Source organism: Eschrichtius robustus, chromosome 10, assembly GCF_028021215.1.
Source record: "Eschrichtius robustus isolate mEscRob2 chromosome 10, mEscRob2.pri, whole genome shotgun sequence".
NCBI classification, from domain to species: Eukaryota; Metazoa; Chordata; class Mammalia; order Artiodactyla; family Eschrichtiidae; genus Eschrichtius; species Eschrichtius robustus.
The window spans coordinates 103,694,190-103,713,866 of record NC_090833.1 but is presented as its reverse complement, the minus strand read 5'-3'; the positions used below and the strand labels follow the sequence as shown (position 1 = coordinate 103,713,866).

General features: G+C 38.2%; 1 protein-coding gene across 3 annotated transcripts in view; it reads right to left on the bottom strand.

Annotated features, from left to right (window-relative positions):
* The window catches only part of PPP3CC (protein phosphatase 3 catalytic subunit gamma), an 89,214-nt gene extending 71,259 nt beyond the window's left edge, over window positions 1-17,955 (bottom strand). For 2 of the 3 annotated variants that reach the window (XM_068552410.1, XM_068552411.1), the window contains exon 1: window positions 17,751-17,955. In XM_068552410.1, the coding sequence (XP_068408511.1) occupies window positions 17,751-17,955 (205 nt within the window). Of the gene's footprint in view, window positions 1-17,237; window positions 17,566-17,750 lie in introns of those variants that run through there. The other variant, XM_068552412.1, reaches the window with a different exon arrangement.
* Window positions 17,956-19,677: the final 1,722 nt, after the last annotated feature.

Sequence of the window (19,677 nt, the reverse complement as noted above, 5' to 3'; positions counted from 1 at the left end):
CCTTTGTAAGACACATAGAGTGTGAATATTTTCTCCCAGTCCATGGCTTGTCTTTTCATTCTCTTAACAAAACATATTTAGAAGAACAAAAGATTTTAATTTTGACAATGTCCAATTATCAGTTTTTATAGTTCATGCTTTTTGTGACTTAAGAAAAGTTTGTCCACCCCAAGGTCACAAAGATTTCTTCTATGTTTTCTTCTAGAAGTTTATAAAAATGGTAAGGTTTAGCTTTTATATTTAAGTCTATGATGCATTATTAATTAAGTTTTGTGTAGGGTATGTGTCAGATTTCACTTTTTTCCATATGGATATCCAGTTGTTCCAACACCATTTGTTGTAAAGTTTTTCTTTTCACTGCTGAGTTGCTTTGTCAAAAATCAAGTGACCATTTATGTGTGGGTATATTTCTGGACTCTACTCCTTTCCATTTATCTATAAATCTACCCTTTTACCTTTACCACACTGTCTTGATTACTGTAGCTTTATAGTGAGTCTTGAAATCAGGTAGTGTGAGTCCTTCAACCTCGTTCTTCCCTTTTAAAATTGGTTTACTTACTATTTACAGTAGCCAAGTCATGGAAGCAACCTAAATGCCCATCAACAGATGAATGGATAAAGATATGGTACATGCACACACACACACACACACGATGGATACTACTCAGCTATGAAAAAGAATGAAATAATGCCATTTGCAGCAACATGAATGGACCTAGAGATAATCATACTAAGTGAAGTCAGAAAGAGAAAGACAAATATCATATGATATCACTTATATGTGGAATCTAAAATATGATACAAATGAATTTATTTACAAAACAGAAGCAGACACACAGAAAGTAAACTTAGGGTTACAAAAGTGGGAAGGGGGGATAAACTAGGAGTTTGGGAGTAGCAGATACAAACTACTATGTATAAAACAGATAAATAAGGTCTTACTGTATAGCACAGGGAACTATACTCAAAATCTTGTAATAAACCATAATAGAAAAGAATATGAAAAAGAATATATACATAATATATATGTATAACTGAATAACTTTGCTGTACACCAGAAACTAAATTGTAACTCAACTATAATTAAAAATTTAAAAAAAAAATGTCCTCAATTGTCCTCCCCCTACAAAAAATAAATAAATAAAATAATTGGTTTGCTTATTCTCAGCCTTTCTTATTTTCATATAAATTTTAGAATCAGCTTACCAATTGCTATTAAAAAATCCTTTTAGGGGACTTCCCTGGTGGCGCAGTAGTTAACAATCTGCCTGCCAATGTAGGGGACACGGGTTCGATCCCTGGTCTGGGAAGATTCCCACATGCCGCGAAGCAACTTAGCCCGTGCGCCACAACTACTCAGCTCTGCGCTCCAGAGCCCGCAAGCCACAACTATGAAGCCCACGCGCCTAGAGGCCGTGCTCTGCAACAAGAGAAGCCACTGCAATGAGAAGCCTGTGCACCGCTATGAAGAGTGGCCCCCGCTCGCCGCAACTAGAGAAAGCCCGTGCGCAGCAACGAAGACCCAATGCAGCCAAAAATAAAATAAATAAACTTATTAAAAAAAAAAACCTTTTAGGATTTTGATTGAGATTGCATTGTATCTATAAATCAGTTTGGGGAACTGACATCTTAACTATATTGTATGGTCTGATTCATGAACATGATATAACTCTCCCTATATTTAGGTTTTAAATTTCTCCTAGCAATGTCCTATGGTTTTCAGTGAAGAGATCTGACATATTTTTGTCAAATTTATTCCTAAGTATTTTACGTTTTTTGGTTGATATTCTAAGTAAAATTTTTAAAAATTTCATTTATGAATTGTTTGCTGATGGTACATAAAAATGCAATTGATTTTTGTATATTCACTTTGCTTCCCTTGACCTTGCTAAATTCAATTACTAATGATTATTTTGTAGATTCCTTTGTATTTTCTATATAAACAATCTTGCAGTTTGCAAATGAGACGGTATTACTTCTTTTCAATCTGTGTGCCTTTTAGTTTAATTTCTTGCCTTATTTCAATAGCTAGGACTATTAGTTATAATGTTGAACAGAAGTGGCAGGAAAGGCCATCCTTATATTATTCCTAATCTTAGGCGAAAGACATCCAATAGTTTACCATTAAGTATGACATTAGCTATAGGTTTTTCATAGAAGATCATCAATTAAGGAAGTTTCCCCTATTCCTAGTTTTCTAGAGGTATGTTTGTTTAAATCATGAATGGGGTGTTGAATTTTTGTCAAAGTTTTTCTGAATTTATTGCAGTAATCATATACATTTTCTCCTTTATTCTGTTAATATGTAGATTATATTCATTGATTTTCAAATGTCAACACAACTTTGCATTCCTGGGATAAACACTACTTGGTAATAATGTGTTATTCTTCTTATTAATAAATTTGCTAATACAAGTTAGCTAAAGTCTCTGATGCTAAATTATTTATGTTGTGCTAAGTTGTCAAAAGTATCTAAAAAATGCTTTTCAATATAGGTTTCAGATTTCAACTTTCGTAACTGGGGTCGCAATAATAATAGTGACCATAATGTTTATTGGTTGCGTGCTAACTACATAACAGGCATTATGCTAAGGGCTTTACATACATAGTCTCATCTAACCTAATAACACTCTATGAAGTATTACTACCTCCATTTGACAGATGTGGAAACCAAGGTTTAGGGAAGTTAGAAACTTTGTCCAAAATCTCACAACTAGTAACTGGAGGAGCTGGAATTTGACCGCATGTCAACTGATTCCAGAGACTAAGTTCTTCTGCTATAGTGCTTCACCAAATAATCTGTAATACTTTTTCTTAATACATAAATCAAAGTAAAATAAGACAGGTTAGAATGAAAATAATCTCTCTGAGAAGCCACTAAAATTTAAGTTCAAATGAGACCTACGTAGACATAACATAAGACAAATAACATTCATACACAAGATATGAGCAAAAGCAAAAGAATTTTACACAATCCAGGATTTTACACAATTCTAGATTTTACAGAATTCATGGTTATACAATGTTACTAACTGAAAAATAAAACATTCAATACCTGGATAGATCTAAGTTCCTATATCTAGCCTTCCTAAAATCCTGGATAACAGTGATGTTTGTTAAAACCTGAAGTTCTGAAATCTATAGCAGAAAAAGAACTGGAAGGGTTCTTTGAGGAAAATTCAAAAATACTAGGGAGGTAATTATATTCTAAGTTAAATAATTCAATATTTATCTGGCATCTACTACATGCTCATACTGTGTAGGTAAGGTATAGCTTATATAATTTTAACATATGGATTCTACCTTAAAGAAATTTATGTTCTATTTAAGTAGACAAAATAATTCATATAAAACAAGATGTAATATCAACACAGAACAGTTAAGCAATACACTGTACGGTACAGACTGTATGGAAGATTATAAAGGGGATTATCAGTAGATGGCTACAGAAATCAAGGAAGGGCATCAGAAAGTTGAAATTTGAGCTGGGTCTTCTGGAAGTTACAAAGCCACTTTCTCATTTTTGGGTATTTGTTATAGAAGCACTCCACTCTTGGCACCAAAATAAAATAAATAGAAGGTATACTAAAAGGGAGAAAAGAGGAAATTCCAGACACATATGTAATATACTACATGTATACAAATTTTAATGAAATATTTCAAAAAATAATTTTACATAAAATGGTATAGGAAATAATACAAATATTACAAACACCCATGTACCTACCATGTAGATTTAAAATATTAAGTTTGTCATACCTGTTTCAAATATTTTTCAAGACCTAAAATGTTACAGATATAATTGAAGAGATCCTTCATCCTTTTCCTTCATCCCAGGGGTAATTAGTACCTTTAGGTACTTGTGTATCCTTCCCACATGTATATAATTTTTTGTTATAAATATATCTGTGCACAATATTAAAATTTTTACATATGTGGTGTCATACTGTGTATCATTTTTTTTAAAATTAATTTATTTATTATTTATTTTTGGCTGTGTTGGGTCTTTGTTGTTGCACATGGGCTTTCTGTAGTTGTGGCAAGCGGGGGCTACTCTTCGTTGCGGTGCGCGGGCTTCTCATTGCGGTGGCTTCTCTTGTTGCGGAGCACGGGCTCTAGGCGAGCGGGCTCCGTAGTTGTGGCTCACGGTCTCTAGAGCACAGGCTCAGTAGTTGTGGCGCATGGGCTTAGTTGCTCCGCGGCATGTGGGATCTTCCCGGACCAGGGCTCAAACCCATGTCACCCGCATTGGCAGGCAGATTCTTAACTTCTGCGCCACCAGGGAAGTTCCTGTGTATCCTTTTGTAACTTGCATTTTTATATTCAACATTGCTTTCCAGATTTATCTGGAATGAGGCCAAGGTACTCATGTTTTCTTCATGTTTTTTTTAAGCTCCACAGGTGATTCTGGTTGGTAACCAGAGTTCAGAATCATCATTCTAAGTCTATATATATTTAGCCAAGAAAGTTTTCAGTTCTCCCAAACTGCTAACACATTTTAACCTAGTTTTTACCATGAGTCAGGTGCTGTTAGATTACCTGTATTGCAATAAAAATTATTTTACAATGCTTCCAACTCAGAAGCAAAAACCCTAATCAAATCAGGTTTGCACATGATTCAAAACAATAACCAAACTATAAAAATGAGTTTCTGAAGGGGATGGGTGTGGCTACAAAGGGGTAGTAACACAAGAGTCTTGTGGTGATGATACAGTTGAGTATCTTGATTGTGGTGGTAGTTATACACATGTGAAATTGCACAGAGCTACACACACACACACACACACACAAACACACAAGTCCATGTATAACTGGTGAAACTTGAATAAGCTATCTGGATTGCGCCAATGTCAATTTCTTGATTTTGCTATAGTACTGTGGTAGTGTGGGATACTGACATTGTGGAACAGACCTAGGGGAGGATGTATAGGACTTTCCTGTACCTTTCTTTGCAGTATCCTGTGAATCTATAATTATCAAAATAAAAATTTAATAAATTTTTAAAACTAAGTTCCTAAAGTACACTGAAGAAATTCTGCAGCCTTTTCATGGTCAAATTCAATTCAATTCAGTATACGGCTTCAATATACATCCAATACATAAATGACACATATTTTCATACGTCTAACATCTGATGCAGAACTGCATTAAAGAGAAAGACCACATTGGTGACGACCACTTTAATCCTACAGTAAGTATAAAAGATAACCCTTAAAAGTTATTGGCCTATAAGCTATTATTTTTAGATTACTGTGTGGTCTTATCCTCACGGGACACTAGGATTTACCTAAATAGCTATCTCTGTTCACTCCAAATAACCCTGCTTTCATTCCTATTTTAAGCCAGCAAGCCTGCCCTACTTTTGCAGACTTATTTCCTAATCTACTCACCTGCGTTTCCAATCATGAACCAGTTAAACACTGCTTAAGAGGTTATATTAGATATTATTAGTGAAAGTCATATGTACCTTTCAAGTCCTTTCATAACTGATCAGAACAAATAATTTTATTTCAGTAATCTGAAATAGCTCTTTCAGATTATTCCCTCTGTTCTTTGATAGTCACAGAACTCACTAGCCTGACAGAAACAATAACTTTATAGTGATCATATGTGTTCAATAAAACAATGCACAATAGTAAAAAACAACTAACTTGCTTTCATGAATAAATCCACCAATTACCGTTATTACTCTGGCCATTCATTAGAACTATCTTATTTTATTTTTAAACTTCCACAAAGCCTTAGGTCACAAGAATAAAATGTACCTAGGCATACACACAAAAAAACACAAATTAAGTCTTACCTCTTTAGGCCACTGATCAACCATTAAAGTTTAAACCTGAAAGGATTATCAATTTATAGAGTGAAGGAGCAAACATTTCTTACGAGATATAGTCTACGGTTTAGTCATCTGCTCTTCCCGGTAGTTACTAGTCATAGGGAGCTCCACAGTTCTAATTTTCTGTCACATTTTTGGGAGGTTATCATATGCTATACTGAGTACTTTTCAAGACAGTATTTAAGCTTCTGAGTATAACCAGAAACGTGTTGCTTGTAGTAGGAACTCATCAAATATCTGTTTCCGAATACATGATTTCCAAATTCTATCTATATTATAGAAAAGGAAATTTTCACCATTTTTATTAAGGATTTTACGTTTAAGTCCTTTCAAAAGCTAAGGAGATTAAGGTTGGAAAATATAAAATATAACACTGTTAAACTATCATTGCACATATGCCACTTAAAGTCAAACAGACCTGCTGTCAGATCTCACCAAGATTCAAGAAGAATTCATTTAATAAAGAACAGCTAACATTTATTAAGCACCCACTATGGGCACTATGCTAAGCACTCTACATAATATTGTACAACATGAAATACAATCTTTAAATTCTGAGGTAGGTACTGTTATCTCCCATTTTAAACTTGAAGCAAGGAAAACAAATGACAAAAGTCACACAACTAGTAATGAGCAGCGCCTGTGCTCTTCCCTACACCGTCTTCAATAAAATAAGCTTCTTATGCTTTCACTTAAACAATTACTAAGCGCGTATGTGCGAGGCACTGTATTCAACATTAAGAACACACAGTTCTTGGACTTCCTTGGAGGTCCAGTGGTTAAGACTCCACGCTTCCAGTGCAGGGAGCATGGGTTTGATCCCTGGTTGGGGAACTAAGATCCCACACACCCCACGGTGCGGCCAGATAAATAAATAAAATACAATTAAAATATTTAAAGAAATTTGTAAAGCAATGAGACTGCTCATGGGAGCACATGGGAGGCAATATCTAATTCTTCTTCTGATGATGATAGCAGCTAACATGTACTGAGCACTTACTATGTGCCTGTCACTGCACTTTGTGGAGTTTATTTCATCCTTACAACTATCCTGCAAGCTAAGTTTTATTATCCCTCTTCCTCAAATAGGGAAACGGAGGTAAAACAAAGTAAGTGATTTGTCCAAGGTCACACAGATACCAAAAGAGGCAGAATTTGAATCCAGGTTCACCTGACTTCAAAGCCCATGTTCTAAAACCATTACTCATACAACGTCCTAGTAAAGGAGAAAAAGCTTCTCAGGTGTCCTCTTGGCTAAATCTTGAAAGATAGATAGGAGCTAGTCAGGTTGGGGGACAAGATTCTTCAGAGAAGTAATGCAAAGAGCCCATTCACAGATACAACACGACATGGCATTCTAGGGAACCACAAGGAGTAGGAAAGTAGGTTTGGGAATGGGGGTGTGAAACGAGGAGGAACTAACACAAGGCTAGAGGTTTAGCACGAAGGAACTTCTACATCAACAAAGTTACAGTTTATCCTATGGGCTGGAAACGTTCATGAAGGATTTCAAGCACATGAATGATCCTTTACATTATCCAAAGATCATGATGGCAGCATGGAGATTAGATTAAATAGCCTTAGCAAGTGGCTACTGCAATAGTACAAGCAAGAAGTAGGAGAGGGAGATGAAGCAGAAGTTTATGCAGAAACCAGAAGTCCACAGAACTGATTCTGGTAGAACGGGATATGAAGTGAAAGGGATAGGAGAGTCTGGCCTGACTCCCAGGCTTGTCATGTGAGCCAGTGACTAAATGGGTAAGTGGTATGATTAACAGGGATGGGAAATATACTTAGGAAATCCTTTCCATCTTCTCTCCTTATTAGTACTTTTTAATATTTATTTTATTCCTCTACCGCCTTACTCACTTGAATCTCTCCAAAAAACAAGTCTGTCACCATATCTGTTTGGGTAATGTTTGAATTTTCCATAATTTTGGATTACATTTATAAGCCAACTAAGCCTCAGTTGTTTGTTTGTTTTTAACACATAGCCATCAAAATAATCTTGCTATCTCATTAATAATGGGATCTGATCACTGATAGTTTTCTGTCAACTGTCAGCTGATCACTGATAGTTTACAGCTATTCCTCTTCCTTCTCCTTTTCTTCATTTAACCTCTTCCCATTCTCTGACACTTCTAGTTTACCCACCCTCTCAACTCCTTAGTCAAGTATACTTGCTTTCTCCATCCTTACTTCTGCATGTTCTTCCAAGGCCCATCATGTAGCTGCAACAACCTCTTTTCCTACTAAGCAAGTTGCCTCCACGCCACATCAGCTATAATATACTTTAAAACTCATGTTCTTCTCTTTAGCTTGCCTTCACTAAGCCACCACTGAATCCTCAAATATGATAGTGCCTTTCCTGAGTCTAGTTATGTAAGGCATTTCTTAACTGTACTCTTTTTTCTCTCAACTTTATATTTTGAAAAACTGAAACCCTATTAAAAAGTGAAAGAATAGTAAAATGAATATCCATTTGCTCTTTACCCATATTCACCATGGTAAACATTTTGCTACTTTTGCTTTCTCTCTTAACAAGTACATTTTTTTTTCCTGAACCATATGAAAACAAATTGCAGATATCATGACATTTCAACTTAAATACTTCATTGGGTATTACCTAAGAATAAGAACATTCTCCTTTATAACCACAATACCATATCACACACCCAAGACATTTCCCATTGATATACTATATCTAATATATACTCCATATTCAAATTTCCCCAGTTGTCCCCAAAATGTCCTCTATGACTTTTTTCATTTTCCCAATCCAGGCTTGGCACTGTACTTGTCATTTCTCTTTCATCTTCTCTCATCTAGAATAGTCCTCTTGCCTTTTTATTTTTCATCACTTTGACATTTTTTAAAATAAAATTAAAAATATAGCTCTGCAATACCATTAGCCACATTTCAACTGATCAATAGCCACATTTGACTAGTGCCTACTCTACTGGACAGTGTGGAGAACACTGTTTGCCATTGTTATAAGATCTATTGGACAGCAATGCCACAGAATTCTACCATTAAAATTGATGTTTACTGTTATCACTTTGACACTTTTGAAGAGTTCAGACCATTTGTCTTGTAGAAAGTCCCATAAACTGGATTTGTCTGATCATTTACTATAACTAGATACAGGGTAAACATCTTTAGCAAGGATTCCATTGGCAATTCTTGAATGCATTCTTAAATTATCTCCTAGTGTTTACTTCATTCAGAATTTCACTCTCTTGGGCTGACATTGTCCAGACACTGCACAAAAACATCATGAATTCTTAGTATTCAATAAATCTAATAATGATCATCAAAGATACACATTCCCTTGGCCAGCTAATATAGCATATTTTTCTGTCACCCAGTCTAGAGAGCCTAATTACCAAGTTATACCCTCTTCTAATAATAAACAAAGACTCAAGAAACTAAAAGATTTCATGATAAAAGTCTAGTTTGCCAACAAAATAAAACTGAATATAGGGAACTAAAAGTTCTCTCTGCATACATCTGAATAATTAGGTAGACTATAAAGATAACTAAGTCAGATATCACTTAGGTTAGGTTGAAATTTTTAGACCTCAGTTTTGCAATTTCAAATGAAGCTAAAATTTAACATGAAAACTTTAAAACAGAGTGTTATATTCTATTAATGATTGCACCAAAGGATGAAAAGATTAAAAGACACCTCTTTATTGCCATTAGTAGCAGCAAAGCTCTGAAATGACCACAAATATGAGAATTAGCTGAATAATTCTGTCTCTCATAGACGTATGTCTAAAAATTAGCTTTTCCCCAAAATGTCACTTTAATGGAAAAATACTCTATTACCAAATACTGCTTAGGAAAAGTGTTTAATTCTTTTTTTAAAAAATTTTATTGAAGTACAGTTGATTTACAATGTTGTGTTTAATTTCTGCTGTACAGCAAAGTGACTCAGTTATACATATATATATTCTTTTTCATATTCTTTTCCATTATAGTTTATCACAGGATATTGAATATAGTCCCCTGTGTTAATTAATTCTTTAATTCACTTTAAGTAATGAGTCCTTAGCACTTGTCTCTCCAATAATCCAATAGCTTCTTTTTTTTTAATTTTACAGTAAAATGTGATAATGTTACTTTATGGAAGAAAGCTTTATTACCAAATGGCTGATATACATAAGGCTTCAGTCACAACCATTATCATATGGGTAAAAAAGAACACCTTATTCCTGCTTGGAAAAAAAAAATTAAGTGTTTAAATTAAGATGTCCTTTCTGAGGTTTGAGACTTTCACTCAGAGGTGTGAATCTCAAAGAGCATCAATTTCCAGTGTTTAAATATTATAGTTTGTACAATGAGATATCATCTCACACCAGTCAGAATGGCCATCATCAAAAAATCTACAAACAGTAAATGCTGGAGAGGGTGTGGAGAAAAAGGAACCCTCTTGCACTGTTGGTGGGAATGTAAATTGATACAGCCACTATGGAGAACAGTATGGAGGTTCCTTAAAAAACTAAAAATAGAACTACCATATGACCCAGCAATCCCACTACTGGGCATATACCCTGAGAAAACCGTAATTCAAAAAGAGTCATGCACCACAATGTTCACTGCAGCTCTATTTACAATAGCCAGGACATGGAACCAGCCTAAGTGTCCATCGACAGATGAATGGATAAAGAAGATGTGGCACATGTATACAACGTAATATTACTCAGCCATAAAAAGAAACGAAATTGAGTTATTTGTAGTGAGGTGGATGGACTTAGAGTCTGTCATACAGAATGAAGTAAGTCAGAAAGAGGAAAACAAATACCGTATGCTAACACATATATATGGAATCTAAAAAAAAGGTCATGAAGAACCTAGGGGCAGGACGGGAATAAAGACGCAGACCTACTAGAGAATGGACTTGAGGACACTGGGAGAGGGAAGGGTAAGGTGGGACAAAGTGAGAGAGTGGCATGGACACATATACACTACCAAATGTAAAACCGATAGCTAGTGGGAAGCAGCCCCATAGCACAGGGAGATCAGCTCGGTGCTTCGTGACCACCTAGAGGGGTGGCATAGGGAGGGTGGGAGGGAGGGAGACGCAAGAGGGAAGAGATACAGGGATATACATATATGTATAGCTGATTCACTTTCTTATAAAGCAGAAACTAACACACCATTGTAAAGCAATTATACTCCAATAAAAATGTAAAAAAAAAAAAAAAGAAATGTATACACCAAAAAAAATAAAAAAATAAATATTATAGTTTGGCAGTTGTTAATTACAATGGTAAACTAAGTATAACTTAAATAATGTTGACAAATTCAACAGATGTGTGCTATATGACTTGCTCACATTGAATATTTATACTTGAAAATGTTTCTTCTGGGTTGGCATTGTATCAAATGACTGAAAATATAAAGGACCAAAATATGAATACAAGCACTTTCAAATCATTTTCATGCTGATTGAAACCAATATGAAAGAATTTAGGTAAAATTACAATATTTATGTTAAAATAATATGAGATATTTGCAGAATAAAAGGTTTAATATATGTCATCCATTTTCCTTTTAATTTAAAATATACCAGTAGATGGAAATACAGTTGACCCTTGAATAAAGAGGGGGTTAGAGGTGCTAACCTTCCACACAGTAGAAAATCCAAGTACATCTTACAATCAGCCCTCTGTACATACACGGGTGGTTCCCCCATACCCAAAGTTCCTCCCTATCCACGGTTCCACATCCTCAGATTCAACCATCCTCGGATCATGTAGTACTGTAGTATTTACTATTGAAAAAAAATCCACGTATAAGTGGGCCCACAGTTCAAACCTGTATTGTTGAAGGGTCAACTGTATTGAAAAGTATTAACGAAAGTATAGTAATGAAAAGTATTAAGAATAGTAGTTTCTGGAAGGAAGGAATATGAAGCCTTTGTTTTCTTCCCTTTTGCCTTTCAAATTTTATAATTAGCAGGGTTAAGCTTACATTTAAAAGAAAAAGAAATTTTTTTAATCCTTGGTAAATCCATTCTCATAATATGAAAAATGGAGAGAGGGGACAGAGGGCAAATAAATGAGGTATAGGTACCAGAGACTGAAATGGGGTTCAGGATATACTTGTGGAAATAACCATTTCTGTCCATACTACTCTTCCTAAAAATTTTTAAGAAAGCTATAGCCACACTATTCCGAGTGCCAGGATATTAAAGAACCAGCAGCCTTCAATGTGTGCTACAAATGGCAGTACATTCTACATTTGAATTCCAAGAGAATGGGAGAACTCTATCAGCATCCTCCTGAAAAGAAGTCTGGAGCTTCCCTAGTGGTGCAGTGGTTAAGAATCCCCCTGCCAATGCAGGGACACGGGTTTGAGCCCTGGTCCGGGAAGTTCCTGCATGCCGCAGAGCAACTAAGCCCACGAGCCACAACTACTGAAGCCCGCGTACCTAGAGCCCATACTCCGCAACAAGAGAAGCAACCGCAATGAGAAGCCAGCGCACCGCAACGAAGAGTAGCCCCCCTCACCACAACTAAAGCCCACGCGCAGCAACAAAGACCCAACACAGCCAAAAATAAATAAATAAAATAAGTAAATTTATTTTAAAAATAAATAAAAATAAAGTGCACATACATTTGTAAGTTGAGAAGGTGTACTGAACTGCTTTCTTGAAAAACTCCACTAAATGGCAGAATACCTATTGAATGTTGGTTGCTGTATTTTGCTGTTTGTCATTAAAACTTATCTGTCCATATTCTAGAAAATATTTATATTTTAATAAAGAAGATAGATCGCAGTCAGATGTTTCCATTCTTGAAAGAAAACAGAAAGGTAATATAAATCATAACAATGTCAAGAATATAAACAAAGAAGAAGGGGGTGTGAACATTGTTGTTTCATATATAGACAACTAAGCACAGACTGTGGGCATCCTTCTAACTCTTGGGAAGCTAAATTGAGAGTACCGTTTCTTTCTTTTTCTTTACCTCTTTTTTGAGAACTTCCAGTTGTACAGTGTTTAACATATGGGGATCAAATGTATCTATACTTTAAGATATTCTAAATATGGATAATTTCTAACCTAGGAAAACATGTAGTTTAAGTAAGCGAAAAGAAAAGTTCAGGAAAATGTTTTTCTTGTAATCCTTCATTTGGCATTTGATTTATTAATTGAAAGTTTTATTTAAATGCTTATTAAAAGTATGTGATTTATAATATATAGAAAATAGCCACAAGAAAAAATAGAAAATTACTATATTTTATCTTGTTCTACCACTCTTTGTCTAGTATGTGTATATGTATGTTCTAATGTATCATAATTTTTCATTTTCATTTAAAAATCTAATGTCCCCAATTCTATTCAGTTTTAAACTATAACAACTTTAACTTCATATTTTGTAAAGGGCTAAAAGTATGATTTAAACTACAGATGGATATTATATTTTAATCCTAAATGAAAGATAATGTAAATAATAAGCATAGATCTGATTTGAATAAAGATTTTTAAATAGTAAAAATAAACAAATAAAGTGCACAATTAAATGATTTAAAAAAAAAAAAAAAAAAAAAAAGAAGTCTGACTTCTGTTAAAACCCATTCGGCCGGGGCTTCCCTGGTGGTGCAGTGGTTGAGAATCTGCCTGCCGATGCAATGGACACGGGTTCGAGCCCTGGTCTGTGAGGATCCCACATGCTGCGGAGCAACTGGGCCCGTGACCCACAACTACTGAGCCTGCGCATCTGGAGCCTGTGCTCAGCAACAAGAGAGGCCGCGATGGTGAGAGGCCCGCGCATCGCGATGAAGAGTGGCCCCCGCTTGCCGCAACTGGAGAAAGCCCTCGCACAGAAAACGAAGAAAACAAAAAAGTTTTCTTGTCACCAATCCTGGTTTCCTTTCTCCTTCTAATTACCAGAATGAAAAAATAAAAGTATTTTAATAGTTTTCCCCACTTACAACTAACCCCTTTATTCAGACCCAACACAGCCAAAAATAAATAAATAAATAAATAATAATCAGAAAATTCCGGGGAAAAAATAAAACCCATTCGGCCACCAAAGAGCAAACTCAGACAATGGATTCTCTATATTTGTTATGTAATGCCTAGTGAAATTTCCTTGTTGCTTCTGAAAAGATTCAGCCTACGAGAATAAACTTTTTACAAAAATCACTGTCAAAGAAAAAAAATTCCTTCAAACAGGAAAAGAAACTTGGAAACCAGAAAAAAAAAAAATCAAGCCGAAAGATTTTCAAAATGCAATTATTTGAGTTTCTCATTTTCTGCTCCAGATACGAGTAGTGATGCCCCCAGTGTATATGGACTGTTCTGGAGGCTCACACAAATTTTAATTTTTAAAACAAAGAAGAAGCAAATGAGCACCAATTGGGAGTACATTACAGATGGCTCTCCATAAACATTTAATGAATGAGGGAAATCATAAGAATGTTTATATTTTTAAACACAAAATAAATACCTTCAACTGCTAGAGAAGAAACCAGCTGCCAGGGAAGTACTAGACAGACTGTATTATTGGTTTGTACGCTGTTATCCATGGGATTCCACCCAGATATCCTTTATATTGTAGAAGAGGTATTTTCCTGACTGGGAACAGTTTCCTAACTTATAATTTCATATGCTTTCTGATTCTGATATTTTTTGAATGTTAATGATTTCTCTATTATCCACTTGTAAAGTAGCTGATCTATTCTCACACTACTATCATGTTTCATAATACTACCTTGTCTTAAGCTTTTCACATCCGTTATGTCATTTGCGTGGCTGAGATGCTTGACAAAGAAGGTATTATTAACCCTATTTTGCAGATGAGATTATTGAAGCAAAAAAAGAGAGAGTTTAAGTAAAAAGGCAAGGTTAAAAAAAAAAGGCAAGGTCACAAGTAAGCCAGAGAAGTAGGAGTAAAACCTCCAATCTAGTCTTTCATTTTAGGAAGGTTGCTGTTTAAAAGGCACAAAATACAAATCACTCCCACCCACCCACTCTTCTCCAAGATTTGCTCAAGCAAAACAATTAAGTAGAACTTAAAGTTAACAGGAAATGACAAAACCAAGAATAACTGGGGTGTGGTCTCACCTCTGAAAAAGATTTCCAGCTGTGAATAAATGCAAACAACTCTGGCCAGAAAAGATAACATTAGATCAGGATTTAGAAACCAGTACAGTACAACCGGACCTTAGCTATATATACAGTGACACCTTACTTTCTTAGAATAAACGTCAATATTTCAAACTCAGGAAAACCCAGAAAAAAAGCAACTTAAGTCACCAAGAAGCCAAAATTGCTGTGTTCAAGTTCTTATACTAAAGTTTTTATATACGAGACAAATCCACACATTCTAAGCGCTTGAAATCATTTATGTTTCATTTTTTTAAGGGTAATCTTATAATATGCAGTAATTTATAAAATTTCACCAAAAAACAAATTTGAATCATATAGACTATGAGGGTATTCACTTAACTGTGGGCATGCCTAGCAATAAGCCAGCACCTGCATTTTAGCTACATTTTATTTTACTTTACTTTTATATTTAAGGGTCTGAAAGGGTCATTTAAAAATTTCCTTGATATCTTACAGCACGTTATGGTAGAAATTACATACTACAATGGCGATCAGAATTTGAGATTCATGAAGGTCTGAGGACTACCACTAAGCTTCACTCAGATCCTATTTATTCTGACTTGACACACTATTCTGGTTTATCTGGTTTCCCTGCCTACTTCAGCTTAGAAGTGGCAGATTAGAAGGGCATATTTTGACAGATAGAGAGCAGTACTGCAGCAGATAAACTAAGAACAGACAAAAGCACTAAACTGGTACAGCAGTGAGGAGTCATTTTAGCACAGGAGGAAACTGCCAACACCCTTATACAGCAGAATGCACCAGCCATATTAACTGCATAGGACAGAAATTAATGTACAAAATGACCTTGATTTATCAAAAAAGATTATGTTTAGTAGATTCTGAATCTTAAGAGAGGGTTATATACTCTTCATGGGTTATATACTATAAAGACTGACATTAAAATGGTCAAAAGAATTTAGCAGTTAAAGGGCTGTCAGTTCTATGAACAATTCTCTTAAATCCCTAATGATACCACACAAATGCTGAGTAGATAAATCTCAAAAACCTCATTACATTTAGTAAATATTATATAGTGTAGATAATTAACATTTATGATCAACACTTATGATGATGACTTTTTAGGGGGGAAAACTACATTACACACTAAAATTACATATTGCAGACAATCAACATTTATGATGCTTAATGTTTTTAGGGGGGAAAAAAAAACCTGTTATACACTAAAATCCTCTCCCTTCATTGAACATTCAATAATTTTTCTCCACTTAAAAAAAAAGTTTTCTTGTCACCAATCCTGGTTTCCTTTCTCCTTCTAATTACCAGAATGAAAAAATAAAAGTATTTTAATAGTTTTCCCCACTTACAACTAACCCCTTCATTCAGAGGTCACTAACACACCTGGTCTCGGTATATTCCCTTCTTACAAAATGGTGCTTTCAAACCGAGTATTAAAACTCAGAGAGAAGACTTGTACTTGTCTTATGTCTGAACAAAAGAGGCACATAAATTAGTGGTTATGTTTAAACCACTATTCTTAGTTTAAGGGCAGAAACAACTACAATGTAAAGCCCTGTATGTATTAGTAAGGAACACTTTAGTTTATTTGGGACATCTGAAACAGAGAACATCATTCTCCAAGTCTCTATGGCCAAAAGGAAAATAAAACACCAACAATCATGTCAAGAGATCTGTAGATCCCTTTCAAATATCACAATATGAATTTATTTGCATTTATTTCACTATATTGTTTCTTTTACTAACAGCAGTGACTTGTGATGATCTGAAGTGGGCTAAAAGGTACGTGGTATCCATCCTTAAAAAAAGGGTGGGGAAGTTGCAAGAAAGATCTGATCCTACAGAAGAGGAGCGGCAGAAAGATCTGACTTGCAAGCGTCTACTCAACTCCCTACCCACATCACCCTAGATGGCTTCTCCCAGGTAAGAGCCTAGAAAAGAGGAATCGTTTCTTTTTAAAAATATGTGGATCCAGACTCTTCGGGGGTGGTGGGAGAAGAAATCGCCACCCTGCCTGGAAATCCGACACTACGGGAGATAAATAAGCAATCTCCAGCTAGCTACTGGTCCAGGTGCAACAGAAAACGCCCGGCGCCCCCGCGGGGGGAGCCCCGGTGGGGATCCCGGCCTCCCGTCTCCCACACCCCCTCCAGGTCCTCCTCCGGGATGGGCGCCGCCAGGGACCCCGCCGCCCTCCCGCCTCCTGTCCTCGGCTCCCTCCCTCCGGCCCCGAGCCTTCGTCCGGCCGGGGGCCGTTTCCCGCGGGTCGACTGGAAGGCCCGGCCCGCTTGGCACCTTTGATGACGCGTTCGGTGGTGGAGAGGTGGAGGTTCCTCCCGGACATGGTCCCCTCGGCCTCCTCCCGGTCCAGGAGACCGCCAGACGTGCGCCTCCGCCTTCGCCTCCAGCGGTCTCGGCTCCCCGGGGCCGGTCAGTCAGCCGTGCCCCGGCCCGGCTCCTCAGGGCGGCCCAGGCACCAGAAGGAGGCGGCCGCGGCAGCCCGGCCTCGAACCCCACGGACAGGATGCGGACCCACCGGCCGCTCCCTCCTGAGGCGCGGAGTCGCGAGCGCCCGCGACCGCCCGCGACCGCAGTTGAGGGAGGCAACCCCAGCGGCCGCGGCTCTGCGCGGCCCGGCCCCAAGTGCGCGCGCGCGCGTTCCCGCTCGCCGCCCTCCCAGCTTCCCGGCGGCCCGCGCGCCGCCGCCGCCGTCGCCGCCGCGCTGAGGCCCAGCGCGCGGCCCCGCTGCCTCAGCCGGCTCGGCCGCCTGACCTCCCACTCCCGGGCAGTCGGCGACCCCGGCTTTACCCTTCGCGCGGAGGCTCTCGGCCCGCGCGGCTGCCCTCCGCGCACGCGCGCTTCCTTCCGCTTCAGCTTCCGACAGTGGTTTTCCCTTCTCTGCCTGCCCCTCCTGCAGCTGACTCCTTCGCGGCTGCCTGCGCCGCCCGGGCCTGGAGCACCTAACAGCGGCCCCTCGGTCCTGCACCAAAAGCCCCAGTGGAGCAGCGGCCATCTTGTGACCCGGCCCGAGCGACCCAGCAGCCTCTCGGCGGAGCAGTGCACCTCCTGTCCGCTTGGGGCCACCTTGCAGGGAGCCCTTGCCCTCCCAGACCTTCCCCACGGGTGACCTCCCTCCCTTTCCTCGGGGTCTCCCCCCCACTCTGTCTAGGAGTCGTTATCAATTTGATCAGGCTCCGTCCCCCAGTTTACCCTCCCCCAAGTCAGCAAACCCATTTAAACCCCTGGTTTAAGTTGTCACATTTGTCGAGGGCGGTTAGTATATAGTAAGAAGGACGTTCGCGTCCATCCTAGTTCTAATCCAGTAGTGCGCGGCGAGGGGCGGTTTCCGAGTGGGTGGGTAAGACCCTCCGCTAGGCGCCGTGGCCTCCTCTCTGCCTTTGCACTTGTCAGAAAGGGGACGGCAGCCAGCTCCATGGAGCCCCTGGGCCAGACCTCCTCTGTGCAAGGAACTGACCTTTTCATAAGTTCTGCGTGTCACCTACACAGCTAGAAGCAATCCCTTCTTCCCCTTTGACGCAGTGACACAGTACCTGCCTCCCCCGGTCATCCTTACTGTGGGACACGATGGGCAAGTCTCCGTAGAGTCAGCAATCTGGCTCCTCTCCAGGTTAAAAACTGACCTTTTCTCTCCTTAAATTGTAAGCCTAGAATAGAAACTGTCTTCCCTCATCGAGTATAGTGCCTGGTAAAGTCAAAAGTATTTTGATTTTAGCCGTGATAGTGGAATATTGAAACTGAGATCCAAGGAAGTATATGCAAATTACAGGCAAACCGGTCTTAACAGTTACTGTGGTGGCCAATGAGTAGTCATAGGTGGCTCTGTACATTTAAATTAAATAAAATTAAAATATTCATTTCTTTAAGTGCACTAGCCACATAAGTGCTCGATAGCTACCTGTGGCTAGTGGCTAACTAATTGGATGTGGTAGAATAGGACACTTCCATCATAGCAGAAAGTTCTTTTGTACAGCTTCCAGGTAAAAGATTATAGGAGTTAAACCAAATCTCCTTTAATATAGATTTATGTATTGGGAGGAGATCTGGGGATACACACTGGAGTCAGACCCTGAATTATGCCTTGCAGTTTTGACCTAAGGCCATTCATAGCAATCCCAGCAAGGCAGGAGCACCTGAAGGAGCTGAATAGATTTCGGTTCTGTTTTCTTGGGTCTTGACTTCAGGCTTCCACCGAAGAGAATTGTTCAGATATCCTGAGAAAGTTCTTCACTTAGGAAGTAATCAGAGCTCCACACGTCTATCAAACAGAGCAAATTTCTAATGGTCAAAAATAAATTGGTCCCTGCAGCGTAGTAGAGGCTAAAAGCCATCTGGAAGAACATAAACAGGATGGCTAAAAACAAAGAGTTTAGGAAAACATTGCAAACCAACGTGAAGAGATGGATTATCCAATAATAGTTGTGGAAGAAGTAACCAACTATCCGGATCTCAGATATATCCTTGTTTTTTTGGCCACACTGGGCAGCATGCAGGATCTTAGTTCCCCAACCAGGGATCGAACCTATGCCCTCTGCAGTGGAAGCACAGAGTCTTAACCACTGCACCGTCAGAGAAGTCCCTGGGTCTCAAATTGGAGCCACTCCTTAACACCAAACTTCATAAGTAATAAAATATGAGAATTAAAACAAGATGGTATTTTTCACATAGCAAAATGGAAAACAAAAAGGTGACACTCTTGGTGGAATTATAAATTAGC